Source organism: Cucurbita pepo, chromosome LG20, assembly GCF_002806865.2.
Source record: "Cucurbita pepo subsp. pepo cultivar mu-cu-16 chromosome LG20, ASM280686v2, whole genome shotgun sequence".
NCBI classification, from domain to species: Eukaryota; Viridiplantae; Streptophyta; class Magnoliopsida; order Cucurbitales; family Cucurbitaceae; genus Cucurbita; species Cucurbita pepo.
Window position 1 is genome coordinate 3,116,496 of NC_036657.1, and position 18,567 is coordinate 3,135,062.

General features: G+C 34.7%; 2 protein-coding genes across 2 annotated transcripts; both read left to right on the forward strand.

The window, feature by feature from the left end:
• The first annotated feature begins 1,928 nt into the window (after nt 1-1,928).
• On the forward strand, nt 1,929-5,238 carry LOC111782679 (signal recognition particle 14 kDa protein-like). The gene is made up of 4 exons (XM_023663475.1): nt 1,929-2,085; nt 4,183-4,276; nt 4,378-4,487; nt 4,841-5,238. The coding sequence occupies exons 1-4, from the start codon at nt 2,083-2,085 to the stop codon at nt 4,988-4,990; spliced, it is 357 nt and encodes a 118-aa protein (XP_023519243.1). The 5' UTR covers nt 1,929-2,082; the 3' UTR covers nt 4,991-5,238.
• Nucleotides 5,239-7,447: 2,209 nt separating this feature from the next.
• LOC111783367 (endochitinase EP3) lies at nt 7,448-9,442 on the forward strand. The gene is made up of 2 exons (XM_023664295.1): nt 7,448-7,859; nt 8,977-9,442. Exons 1-2 carry the CDS (start codon nt 7,460-7,462, stop codon nt 9,381-9,383), a joined length of 807 nt encoding a protein of 268 aa, XP_023520063.1. The 5' UTR covers nt 7,448-7,459; the 3' UTR covers nt 9,384-9,442.
• The last annotated feature ends 9,125 nt before the right edge of the window (nt 9,443-18,567 follow it).

The following is an 18,567-nucleotide window of genomic DNA, read 5'->3' on the forward strand; positions in this document are numbered from 1 at the left end:
GTTTTAAAACGTGTCTATTAGGGAGAGGTCTCCGCACCCTTATAAGAAATGCTTCATTCCCCTCTCCAACCGATGTGGGATCTCACACAAGTATTGTTAGGATGCCTTGTTCTCACCGCCCAACTATGTTTAAATTTGGAGTTTGTATGATTGAGCTACCAAAAGTTAACAACTTTCATTCATATGTGGTCTCAATTTGTTCATATATCTCTCTTTTACTCGGGTATTATAGATGAACATCTTTAATCTAATCCCGACGATTGAAATTTAAAAGTAGAGAATATAAAATGGTTGGAATCCACCAATAGAAAGAGGGTTGGAATTTGATTAAGAACATGAATATGACTTAAAAGAGGTATGGGAAAATGGGGGAAAAAGCTTAATTACTTAAAGTGGGATTGATATTCTTCATTCAAAAGAAGACGATGATTGATGAACACTTTCATCTTTTGTATATATATGGCAAACCCAACCAATTAATATTCTTTTGTATATATATGGAAGATAATAGATATCAACTCATCCGATTTAAAAAATATTTTTCATATATAGTAATTTCTGACTGTATTGATAGGAGAGTCGTTTAAGTAAAATTATTGGTTGAAGGAACGGAGTTGGGTTAAGGTATATACAAAGTTCGAATCAGCACTCGTGTATACTGTTGAACTAAAAAAGGTAAGAGTATTCCTATGACTAAGAATCCGAACAATCAAGACTACCTAATCTTCAACCATACATGGGTTGACATTTTTTTGGTTGGGTCAACCTAACTAACTCGAAAATAGTGTTATAACTCAATCTAGTCTAACCCTACAGTACTTTTAAAATTATTATAAAGATTAAGAATATTTGACATTTGTAACTTAGTTGAGTGACAATTCACTAAATTAATAAAAAAATTCTTTCAGTTATTGGCTATACTAATTGTAATGGGCGATCCACCGCTAGCAGATATTGTCGTTTTTGGGCTTTCCTTTTGGGCTTCCCCTCAACACTTTCAAACGCGTGTGCTAGGGGAAGGTTTTCACACCCTTATAAACGGTGGTTTGTTCTCCTCCTCAACGAATGTGGGACATCATAAAGGAAGCTCGAAAGGAAAAGCCCAAAAGCCCAAAGAGAACAATATCTACTAGCGGTGGATCTGGCCCGTTATAAATGGTTTCAGAGCCAGACACTGGACGATGTGTCAGCCTTCTCGCTATTCCCCGAAGGGGGGTAGACACGAGGCGGTGTGCTAGTAAGGACGCTGGCCCCAAAGGGGGTGGATTTGGGGGCGGTCTCACATCTTGGAGGAAGGAAAGAGTGCTAGCGAGGACACTGGGCTTCAAAGGGGGTGGATTGTGATGTCTCACATTGGTTGAGGAGGAGAACAAACCACCATTTATAAGAGTGTGGAAACCTTCCCCTAGCAAACACGTTTTAAAGCCTTGAGGGGAAGCCCGAAAGGGAAAACTCAAAGAGGACAATATCTGCTAGCGATGGGCCTAAGTCGTTACACTAACGATCAAAGCGCTTCGAGAACAATCTAGAAAGGTCAAGGCGAGCCAATCAAATAAAAAACCAAATGTATTCTCGAATACTAACCCTTTTGAGTAACTCGAGTTCATAAATTGCTACTTGAGCCGTATTTTTTTCGGTTTGGGTGTAAATGTCTAAATTAACTTATTTATAAAATTTTAAAATTTAAATTTATCCGATTATTAATTTAAAGTTTTAATTATTAGGTGTATGAATTGAGTAGCATTTCTGTCGAGAATTTTCAAAATCAAAATCCCCCTTTTACCCTTTTACAGATCAAGTGACCAACGGAAAACGTACCGAACCAACTCGATCCACCTGGTCGACTGGTTCGGATTGGTTCACTCATACAGACAACCAAATCGGTCGGTTCGATTAAACCGAACTGATTTACACCCCTAGGAGGTCCGATTTTGTTATCGGACAAAAAGTATAATTGTTTTCCCTCTCTCTGTCGCTACTGGATCGTCTACTCCGTTGAACGGACGTCGATCGGACCAGGCCATCGTGCTTCTCAAGATCCATACCATAGCCGTCGCCATCGCCATCGCCATCGCCATCGCCATGGTAGTTTCCTTTTCTCTTCGTCTTACTCATGTCTTGATTGAACTCTTCTACATTTTCACGATACAGCTACCTCGATTGTTGAAAACGCTGTTCTAATCTGCATTTTAATCATTGATCTTGATGACAGAATTTGACCTAATTAACGGAGTGTATGTCGGTCGGAGAAATTAGTTTTTACTTCCGTTTGGATATATGTGTACATGTTCTTTCAGGATTTTTCTTGTTAATTATTGGAATTATGGGTCTGTCAAATTCAAGTTGCGTGTACTGCATTGCACACTTTCTCCAGTTCCACGGGCACTACTCAGCTGGGTCTCCTTTTCAATGGTTGGTTTTTCTATTTGAGCGGAGAAAATTGGGCCTAGTTGTGTGTTTCTGATCTTAATCATGATATAATGTCTAGTTGATCACATTTTTGGGTTTTTATTGGCTGATAATCTTGGTATGAATCAATTCTGTTGCACGAATTTTAGTTCTCTCATTCAAATTTGGCAAAAAGAATTGTCGAATTTGTCAAGTTAGACTCTTCAATGGCAGTTTGGTCCGTAACAAACTACCAATCAATGGACTTATTCCCTTATGGTAGAAAATGACAAAAGAATATATCGACTGGTTGATGGTATTGGCTGAACTAGGATAAACGGTTCAAGTGCTATGTCACATCATTTGCTCCCTTGAATGTTACACTCGCTTTTGAGTTTATTCGGCCAATTCGTATTCATATGGTTCATGATACTTCGCAAAGTCTTGAGTAGCTAAACTTTAGAAGTATGTAAGTTATATGGTATTTGAATCCATAGTTTGTTAGAAATTCCTATTGGACAAGACATACCGTGATGTAGAAGGATTGTTAGGTTATTTGTATACATAATTTAACATTACTTTAGTTGTTAGATTAATTAGTTAATTATCTTATTTTCTTGTAAGACTATAAATAGCCACTTTCGGATTGTAATAGGAAGCTTTTGAATCATTTTGAAATAGAACTTTGTTCTTAAAGTCTTCTCTCAACTTTTGGGATGGATTTCTCCTGTTTGGACATGGATTTAGCCTCATACCCAAACTCGCTGCATCACACTGTCCTATGGTCCCTGTGTTTATTTGCAGCTTCTGCATATTTTGGATTAGTCTTGGGGATTTTTTTCTCCCAACACTTCCTCATGCAACCTTGTAATTTTCTCTGCCAATGGTCCAATAGAAAGAATTTTAGGATCTCTCTCACTCAAGGCTTTATATATAGACTCAACTATCCTGTTGTTAAATTTGAATATGTATTGAGCTAAGGATAAGTCCTGATGTTGAGGTGTTTATATTTTAAGCACTGTAATAGGTTCCCCAATGTTTTCTTTCTAACTTTGTTTGATTGAAATTTTAGCTTCCATTGAATCGAAAAGCCAGATCGACCGACCCTTATGGTTTGATTAATGATCACTGAACGTACAAATTCTTTCTTCAAAGAGTTCAAAGAGAAGTGATCCCACTGTTTATATGAGCTCACCCAGGCATATACACTCATGAGTTTCCACCAAAGAGAGGATTCACTATTGGAATTGTGTACAGTTGCCAAAAATTTACTGCAGTCGGAAATGTTGTTGCTAAAATCTTGCAGATTCTACTTGGAAGTCATGTGTACATACCAGGATCATGGTGCTTACATATCACTTCGGTGTAGGATTAGCAGAAGATTTCAAATCTATTGAAGATGTACGCTTGTAGAGTCTGAAAATAACTAAGGTTTGATAGGATTGACTGTATGTCGCAGAAAATGACAAGAAACATCAAACAACCGAGAAATTAAGTAAATGGAAAAGTGGCAAGAACACAATTGCAGTATCAGGTTTAGTTGTTGTCTCACTGGTATTTGAACAATACTTGAACTGGCTTGATTTATGGAATTTATTTGTCCGAACAGTGAGATGCGCATAATTGGCATTATTTGTTTTACTGATATTGGGACAACAATCAAAATCATATGTTTATGGAATCTATCCATCCAAATTCTGAAATGTATGCATAATTAACATCATATGTTTCATTCAAGAACAAGATACTTTAGTTTGATTTTGACGTTGTTAAGTTCCTATTCTTTTGATTTAGGTTCTACTGCAGCTAGACCCTTTTCTCAATGAACTTACCAGCCTGTTTGAGCGCAGTACCGAGAAGGGTTCAGTCTGGGTTACTCTAAAACGCTGTATGTGCATATCAGCGTTGTTGATTTGTTTCATGTACTTTTTTGGTAATATCTAGGAGTCTGATTAGGTTTAAACTATCTTGTATCTCATATTGTTGTAGCATCACTGAAGTCCAAAGTGCAGAGAAATAAAATGACCACTGCTGGTCAACCCATCGAGTATCGATGCCTCATTCGTGCAACTGACGGAAAGAAGACAATTTCAACTTCTGTAAGTATTCACTCATCTCCTACAGTCTTCCCCCCTCTCCTCTTCTCTCTCTCTTCTTAATTGTAAATTTGGCTTCAGCATTCAAGTTTTTCTAGTAAATTCTAAATCTACTCAAGCTAAGGATGCTGTGTTTAGACCTCGTTTCTTTATGAACTAGTTTTTTCTTCCGCTTGAGTTTTGAATCATCTTTTATTCGTTTTCATTCTTTTTGGCAATCATAAACCAAACCCTTTATTAGAACTTCAATAAGCATGTAGCCATTTCACATGCTTCAGATCTTATTATCTTTATTATTTCGGAGGTTTCGAACTTGAATCCGAAGCATTTGTAACATTTTCCCATGAACTGGCTAGGTTGGAGCAAAAGATCACCTGAGATTTCAAGCTTCCTACTCAACCATTCTTAAAGCCCACATGACTGCTCTCAAAAAGAGAGAGAGAAAGGACAAGAAGAAGGCAGCAGAGGCAGAGAAGGGTCTGAAGAAAAAACCCAGGAAAGTGTAAAGAGAGGCTCTCTTGCTTCTGTAGGTCCTCAAGGTAGTGTAACTATTTCTTTGTTACCTTTGTTTTCACGATGATCCTTTGACCTGATGATGAGTGTTATGCTTTCCCATAATTTCTTGGAATGAAGAGGGAAGAATACTTGATCTTGTCCTTTGCTTGGCCATTTTTTTTACTTACAACAAGATTTATAATATACATGTAATTTTACTGTAGAATTGTCTGGAAGTAACTACTTTTGGTTCATTTAAGCAGAATACAGACTTCCCAACCCAGTTTTGTCAAGGTTTTTGGAACTGTTAGGAGTTTCATAGTTCTTGTGATAATTCATTTGAACGGTATCTTTCCCCTGATTTTTTACGGGTTGAATTTTGTTGAGGATTATTGAGAGGAGATGTCTCACATTGGCTAGTTAAGAGAAAAGTCATGAGTTTATAAGTAAGGAACACTAACTCCATTGGTATGCGCCTTTTTGGGTAAACCAAAAGCAAAGCTACGAGAACTTTTACTCAAGGTGGACAATATCATACCATTGTAGAGAGCCAAGCTATGAGAACTTTTACTCAAGGTGGACAATATCATACCATTGTAGAGGGCCAAGCACGAGAACTTTTACTCAAGGTGGACAATATCATTCTATTATAGAGGGTCGTGGTTTCGAACATTCTCATCATCATATAGCTTCTTTTGAGTGAGTTTTTAGTAAAACCTTCCCCATTGGTACATTGATCGCTTCAAACCAGCGCTCTTGCCTCCTCCAACTAGATACTTCATGTTACCATGAATAAACAGGAAAAGATAAGCCAAGCTTTGTTGTAACTTCTTGTTACCATATGAATAATTAGTCTAGAGGTACCACACTTGCAGCGTCTCTTCCATAATTCCTGCAAGGCTGCTATCATCCTCACATCCACTAGAGCTATCCCCGCCACCACCACTGCCACCGCCCCCATCACCACTCCACCATCATAGAACTCTTTGTTTTCATTTTGTCCTCTACTGATCGAAGAATAGAACAGAATAGACAACCAATGATCACAAACTAAGAGATGTTCTCACCCCATCACCACTTCTTTCCCTTGCTACCAAATAAGGAAGCAATACCGATCATGTTTTAATCCAATCCTCCCATGTTTATACTTCAAAACTAGTAGACCATGCTTGAAATAAGATGCATTTGCATTTAGGTTCACCAGAGCACTTCGTAACTATGAGATCCCACATCGGCTGGAGAAGGGAACGAAACATTTTATTCCTCGTAAAGGTGCGAAAACTTCTCACGTTTTAAAACGATGGATATATTGACTTAGAAACAAGGCACATGATGGATTTATTGATTTGGTGGAAGCTATGTGACGTTTTAATGGTGTAAGGTTTTGAATATCAACAAAATGTAGATATAAATATTGATAAAACGTGCACGATAATTAACCAGACAACCCGAAACTAATTTAATATATAAAAATATCAATTAATATTTTAAAAGTTAGATGGTTCAATAATTCAGGCATAATTATTGAATTAATTAAAATTAATATTTGAAGTCCACAAAATGCACAGTTGAATAGAGAGTTGGAAGAAGTTTGCCATAACACTCTCTAATAATGGATGTCTTTAGGTCAACTCCACTCCACATTGTCATCTAAATTTACATAATTTTCATTTCTTATTTTCGTTAAATTTTTTTTTCGAGATGATCTGAGTTAAAATTTTCCATAAATTCTTATACTTTAAAACGTTTAAAATATATATTTATTACAGTTATTTAAATTTATGGTCAAAATTAATTTTCATTTTTTAGTACAAGAATTACAAGAATTATAATTATTTCATTAATTTGTTGATATGAATTTCAATAATATTGATCTAGAAAAGTCATTTTTGGGTGGCTCAAATATTTTTCAAATGAGAACCCATTATGTAATTGGAGAAAATATGGTTCATAAGATGCATTTGTTGATTATTTATTTCCACTTTTGACTTATCCAAAAATTAGACATTACCATCTCCCCTACCTTTCATTGCTTAGGATTCATGACTTTTCTTTTATAAAATAAAATAAATTAAATTATTTATTAAAATAGGTAACATTAGTCGTATTTATTTCACATTTTTTAAATTTACAAATCTATTAAATACTAAATTAAAATATTAGAAATTAATTGTTTAGATAAGTATATACAATAAATACAAATTTTATTTTAAAAAATAAATTACTTTACTGAAATTAGCTGTGTTTATGGGTTGAGTTGGATTGGGTTAGGACATTTTTTAGACTTAATCTAATTGTTCGGGTCCTAAATTTTCAACGCACCAAAAGTTGACCAAACGCGTTGACTAATTCAATTATTGAGACTACAAAATTGACCAAAAATGTCTTCTCGTTTGAAAAGTCAAAGTTCACTCTCCCTTATAAATCTCCTCTTCTCTTCTCCTTTCCCTCCCATCAATCTCTAAACAACGATCACAGCCATGCAAAGGGCACTGCTATTAACGGTGACTTTGGTCGGAATCATCGCCGGAGCAGCGGCGCAGAACTGCGGCTGCGCGGCAGGGCTGTGCTGCAGTAGGTTTGGATTCTGCGGTACCGGTGACGATTTCTGCGGGACAGGATGCAGAGAAGGCCCCTGCAACATCCCGCCTCTTACCCCCAGTGTGAACGACGTCGTTGTGGCTGATTTCGTGACGGAGGAGTTCTTCAACGGCATTATTAACCAGGCGGATGCTGGTTGCGCCGGTCGGGGATTCTACAGCAGAGCAACTTTCCTTGAAGCCCTCCAATCGTTTGACCGATTTGGAAGAATCGGGTCCGTTGACGATTCGAAGAGAGAAATCGCCGCCTTCTTCGGCCATGTTACTCACGAGACTGGACGTAAGTATTCTCTGTTAAGGATTATTGAAAGAAATAATCTCATTTTGGCTCATGATGTTCGACTTTGACTAATTAACTAGATGATCATGATTTTATTACCAAGAAATACGTCACCATAACACCTTTTGGGGAAACCAAAAGCAAAGTCACTAGAGTGTACGCTCAAAGTGGACAATATCATGCTTTCCCAAAAGGCCTCATGACTTCGAGCGTAAGCTCTCATAGGTCTGCTTTTGGTTTCCCCAAAAAGTCTCATGAATATGCATTCCTTGATTATAAACACATGATCATTCCTTAAATTAGCCTACGTGGGACTCCCTCCCAACAATCCTCAACATATCATTCCACTGTGAAGAGTCGTTGTTCCAAACACTCTCTTCGTCCCCTTCCAACTACCTATCTGAAACTAAGATGAACCCATTAATTTTTGTGGAGAGTCATGGACAATATCATGTCATTGCGAAGAGTTGTGGTTCCTAACATCTTTAAAACTAAGACGAACCCATGAATTTTTGTGGAGAGTCGTGGTGAACCTATGATTTTTTGCGGGAAGTCGTGGTGAACCCATAAATTTTTGTGGGGGAGCAGTGGACAATATCATATCATTGTAGAGAGTTGTGGTTCCTAACATCTCTAAAACTAAGATGAACCCATGAATTTTAGTGGAGAGTCGTGGTGAACCTATGAATTTTTTGTGGGAAGTCGTGGTGAACCCATAAATTTTTGTGTGGAGCCATGAAGAGTATCATATCATTGTAGAGAGTCGTGGTTCCTAACATCTCTAAAATTAAGACGAACCCACGAATTTTTGTTGAGAGTCGTGGGCAATATCATATCATTGTAGAGAGTCGTGATTCCTAATATCTCTAAAACTAAGATGAACCCATGAATTTTTGTGGAGAGTCGTAGTAAACCCATGAATTTTTGTGGGGAGTCATAGACAATATCATATCATTGCGGAGAGTCGTGGTTTCTAATATCTCTAAAACTAAGTCGAACTCATGAATTTTTGTGGAGAGTCGTGGTGAACCCATAAACTTTTTAAGGATATCGTAGACAATATCATATCATTGCGGTGAGTCATAGTTCATACAATTTATGAGGGTTTCGTGTGCAGATTTGTGCTTCATTGAAGAAATAGATGGGGCAACAAAGGATTACTGCGACGAAGAGAACACCCAATATCCGTGCAACCCAAACAAGGGGTATTTCGGGAGAGGCCCAATCCAGCTATCGTGGAACTTCAACTACGGGCCCGCAGGGGAGAGCATCGGGTTCGATGGGCTCAACAACCCAGAAATAGTGGCAACCAACCCCGTGGTGTCCTTCAAGACCGCTCTCTGGTACTGGATGAACTTCGTGAGGCCGGTCATAAACCAGGGCTTCGGCGCCACCATTCGGGCCATCAATGGCGCCCTGGAATGCGACGGCGCTAACTCTGCCACCGTTCAACGACGGGTCGAGTACTACACTCAGTACTGTAACCAACTCGGAGTTGCCCCTGGAGATAATTTGACTTGTTAGATCATTAATTAAGTTTCTTAATTGTCTTAGAACATTAATAAATTTGTATGATCCATACAATCCATATATATATATATATATATATATATATATATATATTTTTTTTTTTTTATCAATTTAGACTTTATTATTATTTTCATTAAAATTGAATAAAATTTGTTGCATTTTTCACAAATTCATACCAATTTTCAGAATCCGTTGAACTTTCATGTAACAAGTTTAAAGAAGAAAAATTATTATATTATTGTTTTTAAATAAGGCGAGATCAATAATAAAAAAAACTAATAATAATCTTTTTTTTTTAATTAAAAATGTGAGATATTACCTCGTGGTAGAGGAAAACGAAACATTTACTACAAGGGTACGAAAACCTCTCTCGATGTATTTTAAAGCGGTGATATTAATAGGCCAAAATAGATAATATTGGTTAGCATTGGGCTTGAGTCATAGATGTGTTCGTGATACTAATAGGCTAAAATGGATAATATCTGTTTTAGCAGTGGGCTTGGGTCATAGGTGTGCTGGTGATACTAATAGGCCAAAATGGATAATATCTGTGTTTTAGCGGTGGATTTGGGTTATAGGTGTGCTGGTAATACTAATAGGCCAAACGGGATAATATCTGTTTTAGCGGTGGGCTTGGATCATAGGTGTGCTGGTGATATTAATAGGCCAAAGTAGATAATATTTGTCAGCGGTGTGCTTGAGTTGTAAGTGCACGGGTGATACTAATAGGCTAAAATGGATAATATCTGTCAATTTTGGAGGCGAAAAGTTATGGAAAGAAGAAGAGTAAAAGGGAATTGAAGATCCAAAAACAAAACCCAAAAGGAAGTTCATCGCCGGTGAAGAAAATTACAAAATTAGATGAAACAGAGTTGGAAGTATATGATTAAATCCAAGGAGACAGAGACAGATGGGTGGGGCTTCAATCAAGAGCATTTCAACGATCGAAGAGGCCGAAAGCAAGAGAGAGCCGCCAATGAGAAAGATGGTTTACGCTCATAACAATGGCGGCGCCGGCGCCGGCACATTCTGTCCTCGCTTTCGTCTTCATAAACGGTCTGTAAAGTAACTTGGATTTGGGTTCTGGAAATCCCGCCGGAGCGTGGCGGCGCAATTGCAGAGAATCGGGTTAGCGGCGGCGATGCTTGGCCGGAAGATGGTGGGTTAGGGAGGATGGGTTTTGATGAATTGTTGTTGTTGGGCATTTCTTGTGAAATGGGGTATACGAGCCTTGGACTCATGGGGCTCAATTTTGGGTTTCTTTTGGCTAATGCCTAATGCCAATTATATAGACCCTTTTAGGTTTCAACAATATACGTCCGTTATTGTCGAGTGATGCTTAGGTCGACACCCTCTCACGGTACTTTTATTAGACATAACCTAACACTTAATGCTATAATAGTTCGATTATTAGGTAATAATTGGTTCGAGTTTAGCTTAGTGAATAAAACATTTAGCGATCCTTAATTAATATTGATATTTAAATATCTTTCACCCTCATAATTGTTGAACTAAAAAATTATGAAAGAAAAGACACTTTCGGTTCTTGGTTCTCGCGATATGATGACTAAGAAATACTTAAAGGAAATGAAAGGTACTACATATACTGACAAAGTGCACCTTCATTTTTTCAGTGGTTCAATCATAGAAACTATATAGTTAAATGTGTTTTACTTTGAACAATTTTATGTTGGATGATCTCCTAAGAATTTTTCTAGAATGCACGTGAGTGGGAACAAAGCATGTTGGAATGACTACGGTTGGTAATATGGTCATGTCGCTGAAAAATGTCGGAGTCATTAAGTGCTAAATTTGGATTTCAAATCTCATTTCTAAGCGGAGTCCTACAATGTTATTGTAATATGGATTTTTTTTTTTTTGACCTAATATGTTTTTAATCTAATAATAATAAATATATCACTTTGAATACTAATATTGTTTATTTTAAAGGTTAAGTCTCTATATGAATAATATATAGAAAAAAAAAATTATTTATTAACAATTCTTTTCATAAAATATTAAATAAATTAACAATTCTTTCATTGTTTATTTATTTTTATTTTTTTTATTTATATAGAAATCATAAGTTATTCTTTAAATTTTGAAGGCAATTCTTTAAACTTAAAAAATGTATCATATATAAATTATATAATCTTTTAATTTTGTATTTAATAAATTATTTTGATTTGATGTTTGTGTATAATAATCTTAAAATTTTTAATAAATGTTAAATAAATTAAAGATCTATTACTTATACAAAATCGATGAATTCGAGAATCTATTGAATATAATCAACAATATACATGTCGAGACCTATTGATATAAAATTAGAAGTTCAGTGACTAAATAGATACGAACTTCAAAAACTGAGCTCATCTCGTTGTTCCCGTCCAATTTCATGGCACTAGGAGGAGGGCAGGGATGATGGGAGATGGTGAGTTTAGGTAGGATGACCGTCTCAATGACATTCACGATCTAAAGCATCACTATTTATGCCTCGTTCTCACCGTTTATGGTTTTATTCACAGTTCAAACACAAAATTAGTTGAAAAGTACCAACTGTCGGTACCGAAAATGGAATCCACTACAAATTTGTATAAATCATATCTCATCATACTAACTTTTGAGTTCAGTAATGATTTAAGATAGAAAGAGTATCAAAATTACCGTAATTCATGAATTGATCCATTATTCGGCTTAAAAATAAAGTAAAATAAATAAATTGGAGTGGATAAATGAGGAAATAGAGAAATTAATTCAAAAAAGAAAAACTTTAAGCATTAATTAGAGTGGCATAGTTAATACGGCATGTGCGATGTTGACATTCAAATTTATAGATAAATCAGCGGCGGATGTGTGGACAGGCGGAAGGCTATGGCGGCCACACCCGTCCATGTCAAGTGGGCATAGCCAATAGGGGATGTTTGGCTGCTTTATTGTCTTATTAACCTGGTTGGTCTGGATGACATGTGAATGATGTCATGTATGTCTTACAATTATTTGCGTGTTCTAATATTTTTTTAAAACTTTCTAAAGAAAAATAATTCTTTTAAAGCTTAGCGAGACATAGTTGAACATCTCTAACCTATTATCGAACGAGGGAGAGCATATACTTCTTTGTTCATCCCTAAACCATACAGTTTCTTATTGAATTAGCTCGCGAGAAAAAAATCGATCGAACAATGTTTTCGTTACTTTGGTGATTGTTTTTTCTACTTTCGGAGACGTGATCCTCTTTTATTCACTTGTATCGGTGTTCATGAAAAGCTTGGAGATCAGCCCCTATGTTCTGGCTCCGGGGGATGCTCGGCTAAGAATATCGATCCAACTTACTTACCAAGCGAAATGAATAAAACATCGAGCTTTTATATATTCATTACTCTTCTTTATTATAGTATTATAATTAAAATAAATCAATATTATTCATTTAATGATGAACAATCTTATACAATTAACTAATTATATTTATGTTCCTTTATTTATATATATATATAGAACTCTAATTAAATGGTATATATATAGGTCAATTTATTTTTAATTGAAATCTAAATCATAAAATATTAATTTATTAAATACACTAAAACTTTATATAAATTTAATAATATAAATATTTAAATATTTTTACAATTTTATGAATTATAGACTATGCATGAGAATTTCAAGTAGACGTTAATTACGTCTCATATATTCTTTTTTTTTTTTATATATATATTAAATTTTTTTTTTTTGAAAATTTTCTTTAGGTTTAAAAAATGTATGAAAAATATTTAAAAATACCAAAAATGTTATCAGAAATTTATATAAATAAAATAAAGTATTTTCAACAATTTTATTAATTATTTATATTTACTTTTATTAAATTAGAGTGTCAAAATAATTTGGTCGGCCAAGTTTCAACCGTATGGAATCAAAGAATAATTAGAAATTTCAAAAGTTTTTAAGAGATTGAGAACGACAGAAAAAAAAAAATTAATCTTTTCGGTATTTAACATTAAAAAAACGCAAAAGAGATTAAGAATGTCTTTCAATCTTTCAAATCATATTAACTTTTTTAACGCGTTTTAGACCAGATTGAACATAATCCATTTTTTTTTTTAATAGTCTTTGGTCTTAATTAAAATAGATCAAAGACGCGTTGGAACGGTCGGTGGCTGCTTAGTCCCATCCAAAAAATAGAAGAATCTAAAAGATGCATTAAATAGAAAGTGTTCGTTTGGAAGAAGGACGTTGAAAGGTTGATGCCTTGGATTGGAGGGCAAAGGCTCATAGAGATTTAGATGACAGAAGGATAGTGTGTTGGATTATCTCTTCCTCGTCTAATCCCAATGGCCTCATTCATTTTTTTTATTACGCGTTTCCAGATAACGGAAATATCGATTTTTTTCTATTTATTTTGAACCTCGTCAGTCGAGGATCGATGAGACAATTATGGGGTGTTTCCAAGATATGGGCTTAACTTCAAATTCACTCGTAGAACTTAAGAGGTATAGAACGAGTTATCTTAGCTCTAATCTCTCGAGAATTCATTCACCTCACTAAAATCTTATTTGTAAGTAAATCAGTGTTTGTTCTAAATGCACTTTAAAACGACCTAGTTGCTTTGAAAATGAAGTGGAAATGACGCTTTTAGAAAAGCACTTTTGCAATTGATTAGAACTACATTCTCAAAAGGTCGTTCAAACTCATCTTATGACATACATGTTAGCGCATTAAAGGATGAGTCGAGAAGAATACATGAAACATATTGGCAAATGGGCGATGGGTTTTCGCCATCAAAGAGAGATAGAAACGTGGAAGCGAAGTGGATGTGTGTGAGACAAGATTACGAAATAAAGTGAAAATTTGGAGGGATCGACTAAAAAGAAATCTCGTTCATTAAAAAGCAAATCTTCAAAAAGGGCGACTCACTATAGATCTTTTGATAAAGTATACATTTGATGTTAGTTAAACTATGCATACTTTTGCAGAGATGATTTATTTTAGCTGTAACGACTCAAGATTTTAACTAATTTAAAGTCACTACCATTTTCATAACATAATCATTGTGAGATCTCACATCAATTGGAGAGAGGAATAAGTGTCAGTGATGACCCTAAAGGGGAATGAAACATTCTTTTTATAAGGGTATGAAAATCTCTCCCTATCAAACGTGTAAATAGACAATATCTAGTACGGGTGGACTTGGATTCTTACATTAACGTTAACAATTCTTGCCATTAATACGAAAAGCAAGAAAGGGCGGCACAAGGCGTTAAGACTCAAAAAGGAGTTTTCTAGTCTCTCTTTTGACTTAGACTACCTAAACGATCTCAACCCACCCATGCATATCCAAGACCTATTACGACCTAATTTCACATATGCTTCAAAAAAATCACCATCATTTGCCCTTATTTAAAGCCTATGGCACTGCAAAAATACTACTTTATACATTTAATGTTGGATAGTTATTGAAAAACGTCTCCGTTCCATTCAAAAATTCGGTAAGTTGAAAAATTTGATCAACTCAACTCAGCCATTACGATTTGAGTTGGATTATGAACATATATGAGTTGGGTAATGTTCAAATAAATCACTCGATTGAGTCTAATCAAACTAATAAAATTATTTTTAATTTCAAAATATACATTTTTGCTTAAAAATAATTAATTTAAAATGAGTGACAAATTTTTATTAGTTATTTAAAAATAAGTAAATATATGCTTATGTTGAATAATTATTTTATTAATAAAAATCCAACACGACTATATTTTAACTAATGTTTTTCTAAAGTGACGTGCTCAAGTATTTAAATATGAAATAACATAATAATTAAATTTATATTAACCCTCGTTTAACAATTTATTTATTTATTTATTTATTTCTAAATGACTAATAAAATGCGAATTTTTAATAAATTTTAAAAGATGAAGAATAAAATAAATAAATAAATCAGAATTATCCACTCAGTTATTTTTTTTCATAAGATTAAATCCTGACCGTTGAAAAACATGACGTGGAAGCGTCATAGCCATACACATCGTCTATAAAAGCCCATCGTCGTGCTTCCGTCTCCACAAGCAAAAATCCCCTTCCACGAAACAAGATAACCTTCTTTCATCTCCATTTTTCCTTTCAAATTCGAAACCCTAAATTTCAAAAATGGCAGCCACATCTCGATTGGCCAGATTCATAAGCGAAGCTTGCCCTCCCCAATTCGTCTCTGTAATGAGGCGCAGAAGCCCCAAAGTTCTGGACACCATTAACGAAGAAGATCACAGAGAAGCTCTGTCCTCCTCTTCCTCCTTGAAGATCGACAAATTCTCTGTTTCTTCGCTGCCGTCTACCATGGCTGCTTCGCCGCCGTCTCCTGCAACTTCCGCTGCCGTTAGTTCCAAATACTTTCTCAATCAGGTCCCCTTGAGGTCCTTCTCCCTTTTCGAGCACTGAGATTCGGTTTTTAATTACTTTCTATTTTTAGTTTCAATGGCCTTCAGAATCTGCTTTTCGTTTTTGCGCCAATCGGATCGGGTCCATTCCGGCCGGTAATGGTGTTGTAGATATCGAATCGACGGCGGATCGGATGCCGCCGGTGATGGTGGTCGTCCTGTATTGTGTACTCCATTGTCTTATGCAATGAAACTCTAAGAAAATATAAAATAACTTGTGATTTTTATGTATTTATTCGGAAATTTTATCATCATGGAGATTAAATTTTAGAATGTTTACACATTTGATGCACACGAATTCATAGTATAATCATAAGAGATAAAATTGAAAATATTTGTAAAAGGAATTCTTACAAGAATGGTTTAGTTTCGAATGCACTCATTCTTGGAGATTCAGATGGCGTGAAGACAAGCAATTGTGTTTCAGTTATTCATCTTGTTCTTGGACAAATTATATATAATTTGTAACGGTACAGAAAAAATAATAAATAAAATATCAGTCGTCGGAAATTGCGAGATTTTTTGGTTAGGCGTCGGAGATCTCATGGAACAAAACGATCCACGTTCCTACAAAACCCCCACGTAACGATTCGGTCACCAAATCATCCCCCTTACATGTTGAGAGCGTTGGAATGTAGAGGATAAGACAACGACAAACGACTTTCCTCATTGGAGTACGACAGTTGACGAGATCGAAGGAAACAGTTTGATGTTCTAGTTGGAGAGATAGACCAACAACTTTGTTATACTATGACATGAATATACTTGGCAATGAAAGGTTTGACATGCTACGACATGTACGTAAATGAGAAGTTTTACGATGCACAACCCCTAAGTGATGTTACGAATCAGAGAAGTTTTACGATGCACAACCCCTAAGTGATGTTACGAATGATATGATTTATGAAAACTTGTGCATGCATGTTACCTAGAGTAAAATGCGAGGAATAAACGAGGTTGTGCTACCCGATTTGTTTAAGATGAAAAGTATAGAGACCTCATGCATAATTATATGTTCACATGCGTTAGGATATTTCTCTTTTTACGATGAGTACAAACACGTACATTATGATGATGAGATGATCATTATGTTTGGTATGATGCATGATTGTCGCTGTACCTCCCGGCGTCTGGCTACAGCTTAGAGAGTTAGCCCGATGAGTAGGTCCAAGGGGGTGCAAGCCTTCTTGGTGGGTCCACGCTCGCATGTATGAGTCAATTTGTTTGAACTAGAGGCCACTCAAGAGACTATAATTTTAAATAATAAGTCCATATTCTCGCATGTGTTTGCATTCTCTGACCATTATGGAGTATTTCTTAAAATTTTCAAGTCATGTGCTACTCTTAAAGGCAAGATTATCCTAGTTGACCGTGGCAAGGCACACTTGAATACAATTTTTCTTTATATATATTTTTAACTTATTAAAAGCCAAATAATATGTAATTTTAACTTTTAATTAAAAATAGTAATAAAAATATTTTGACCATTTTTTTAAAGTTGATGTGATTTTGTCTTAACTAATTATTGTTCTAATACAAATATTTTTATTTTAACAAAATAAGTAATAATTAAATATTTAACAAATTATAAATAAACCTAATCTATAAGATCTTATGAAATAAATAGGAGAATTTATTTATGTATATTTTCTTACCATTATGCTCTTGTCCATGTTTATCTCCCCCATTAAATTAATATATATTTACTCTTTTTTTATTAAAAATATTTATCATAATTTGAATATTCTCTACATTAAGATTCTCCGGTTGGAAATTAGGTTTTGTTATAATCAAATAATTCTATGGTTTTGTTATAATCAAATAATTCTATGGTATTCGAAAGTTGTTTATACTGTCCTTTGTGTCGCCAATGATCAAGACAATATTGGAGCTATTTGATTCTCGGACGGTAAAAAATAACGTTGCTTCAATTGACCAATATTAATAAAAGAATAGATCGTTTGTTGATTGTACGATGAGAGTAGGATGAGATTTGTAGAACCATTGCGCGTTTGTGAAAAAAAAATGGTGAGTGTGACATTAAAAAAAAAAAGGATTTAAACGCTAGCTACCCTCAAACTATACCTAAAATACCCTTGAGGATCAATGTACCTAATATTATACTACAGACAAGATAAGTAAGAACAAGACCGAACATACTTAAATCTTGTTTATTTAGTCTCATATGATAATCATTTTAGTATTTGAGGTTGATTTTTTCTTTAAATAAAAATAAAATTTTTGGTAACTACTTTTTATTTTAATATTAGAGAAAACAAGATAATAAAGATCAAAATATATATAACATTAATTAGAGAGAGATAAAAGTTACAAATTAATAGCAAGAGATATGCAATATTAATTATAGAGAATAATTCTAATAAATGACTTAAATAATTTTTATATAATGTCTATGTATTTTATTAAACATTTATGAAATATCTCATTCCATTATTAATATATTTTTTTTCTTCTAATTTTGACATAATTTTAATATTTACATGAATATCTGAATATCGGATCGTATACTATTGACTTATCCATAATATAAACATAGAAATTTACGAGAAACGTCACCTAATTTAAATATTGGTGTGGTTCCTGTTCAATACTTTTAGAATATTCTGTATGTGTTCCGACCACTTATATTTTTAGTGTATCATCTTCTTTAGAGAAGCGAAACTCGAACATCTCGAGCATGTGGTCCAACTAAATAACACTTTCTTTTTCATTACTTCCACGGTCATGCCTAA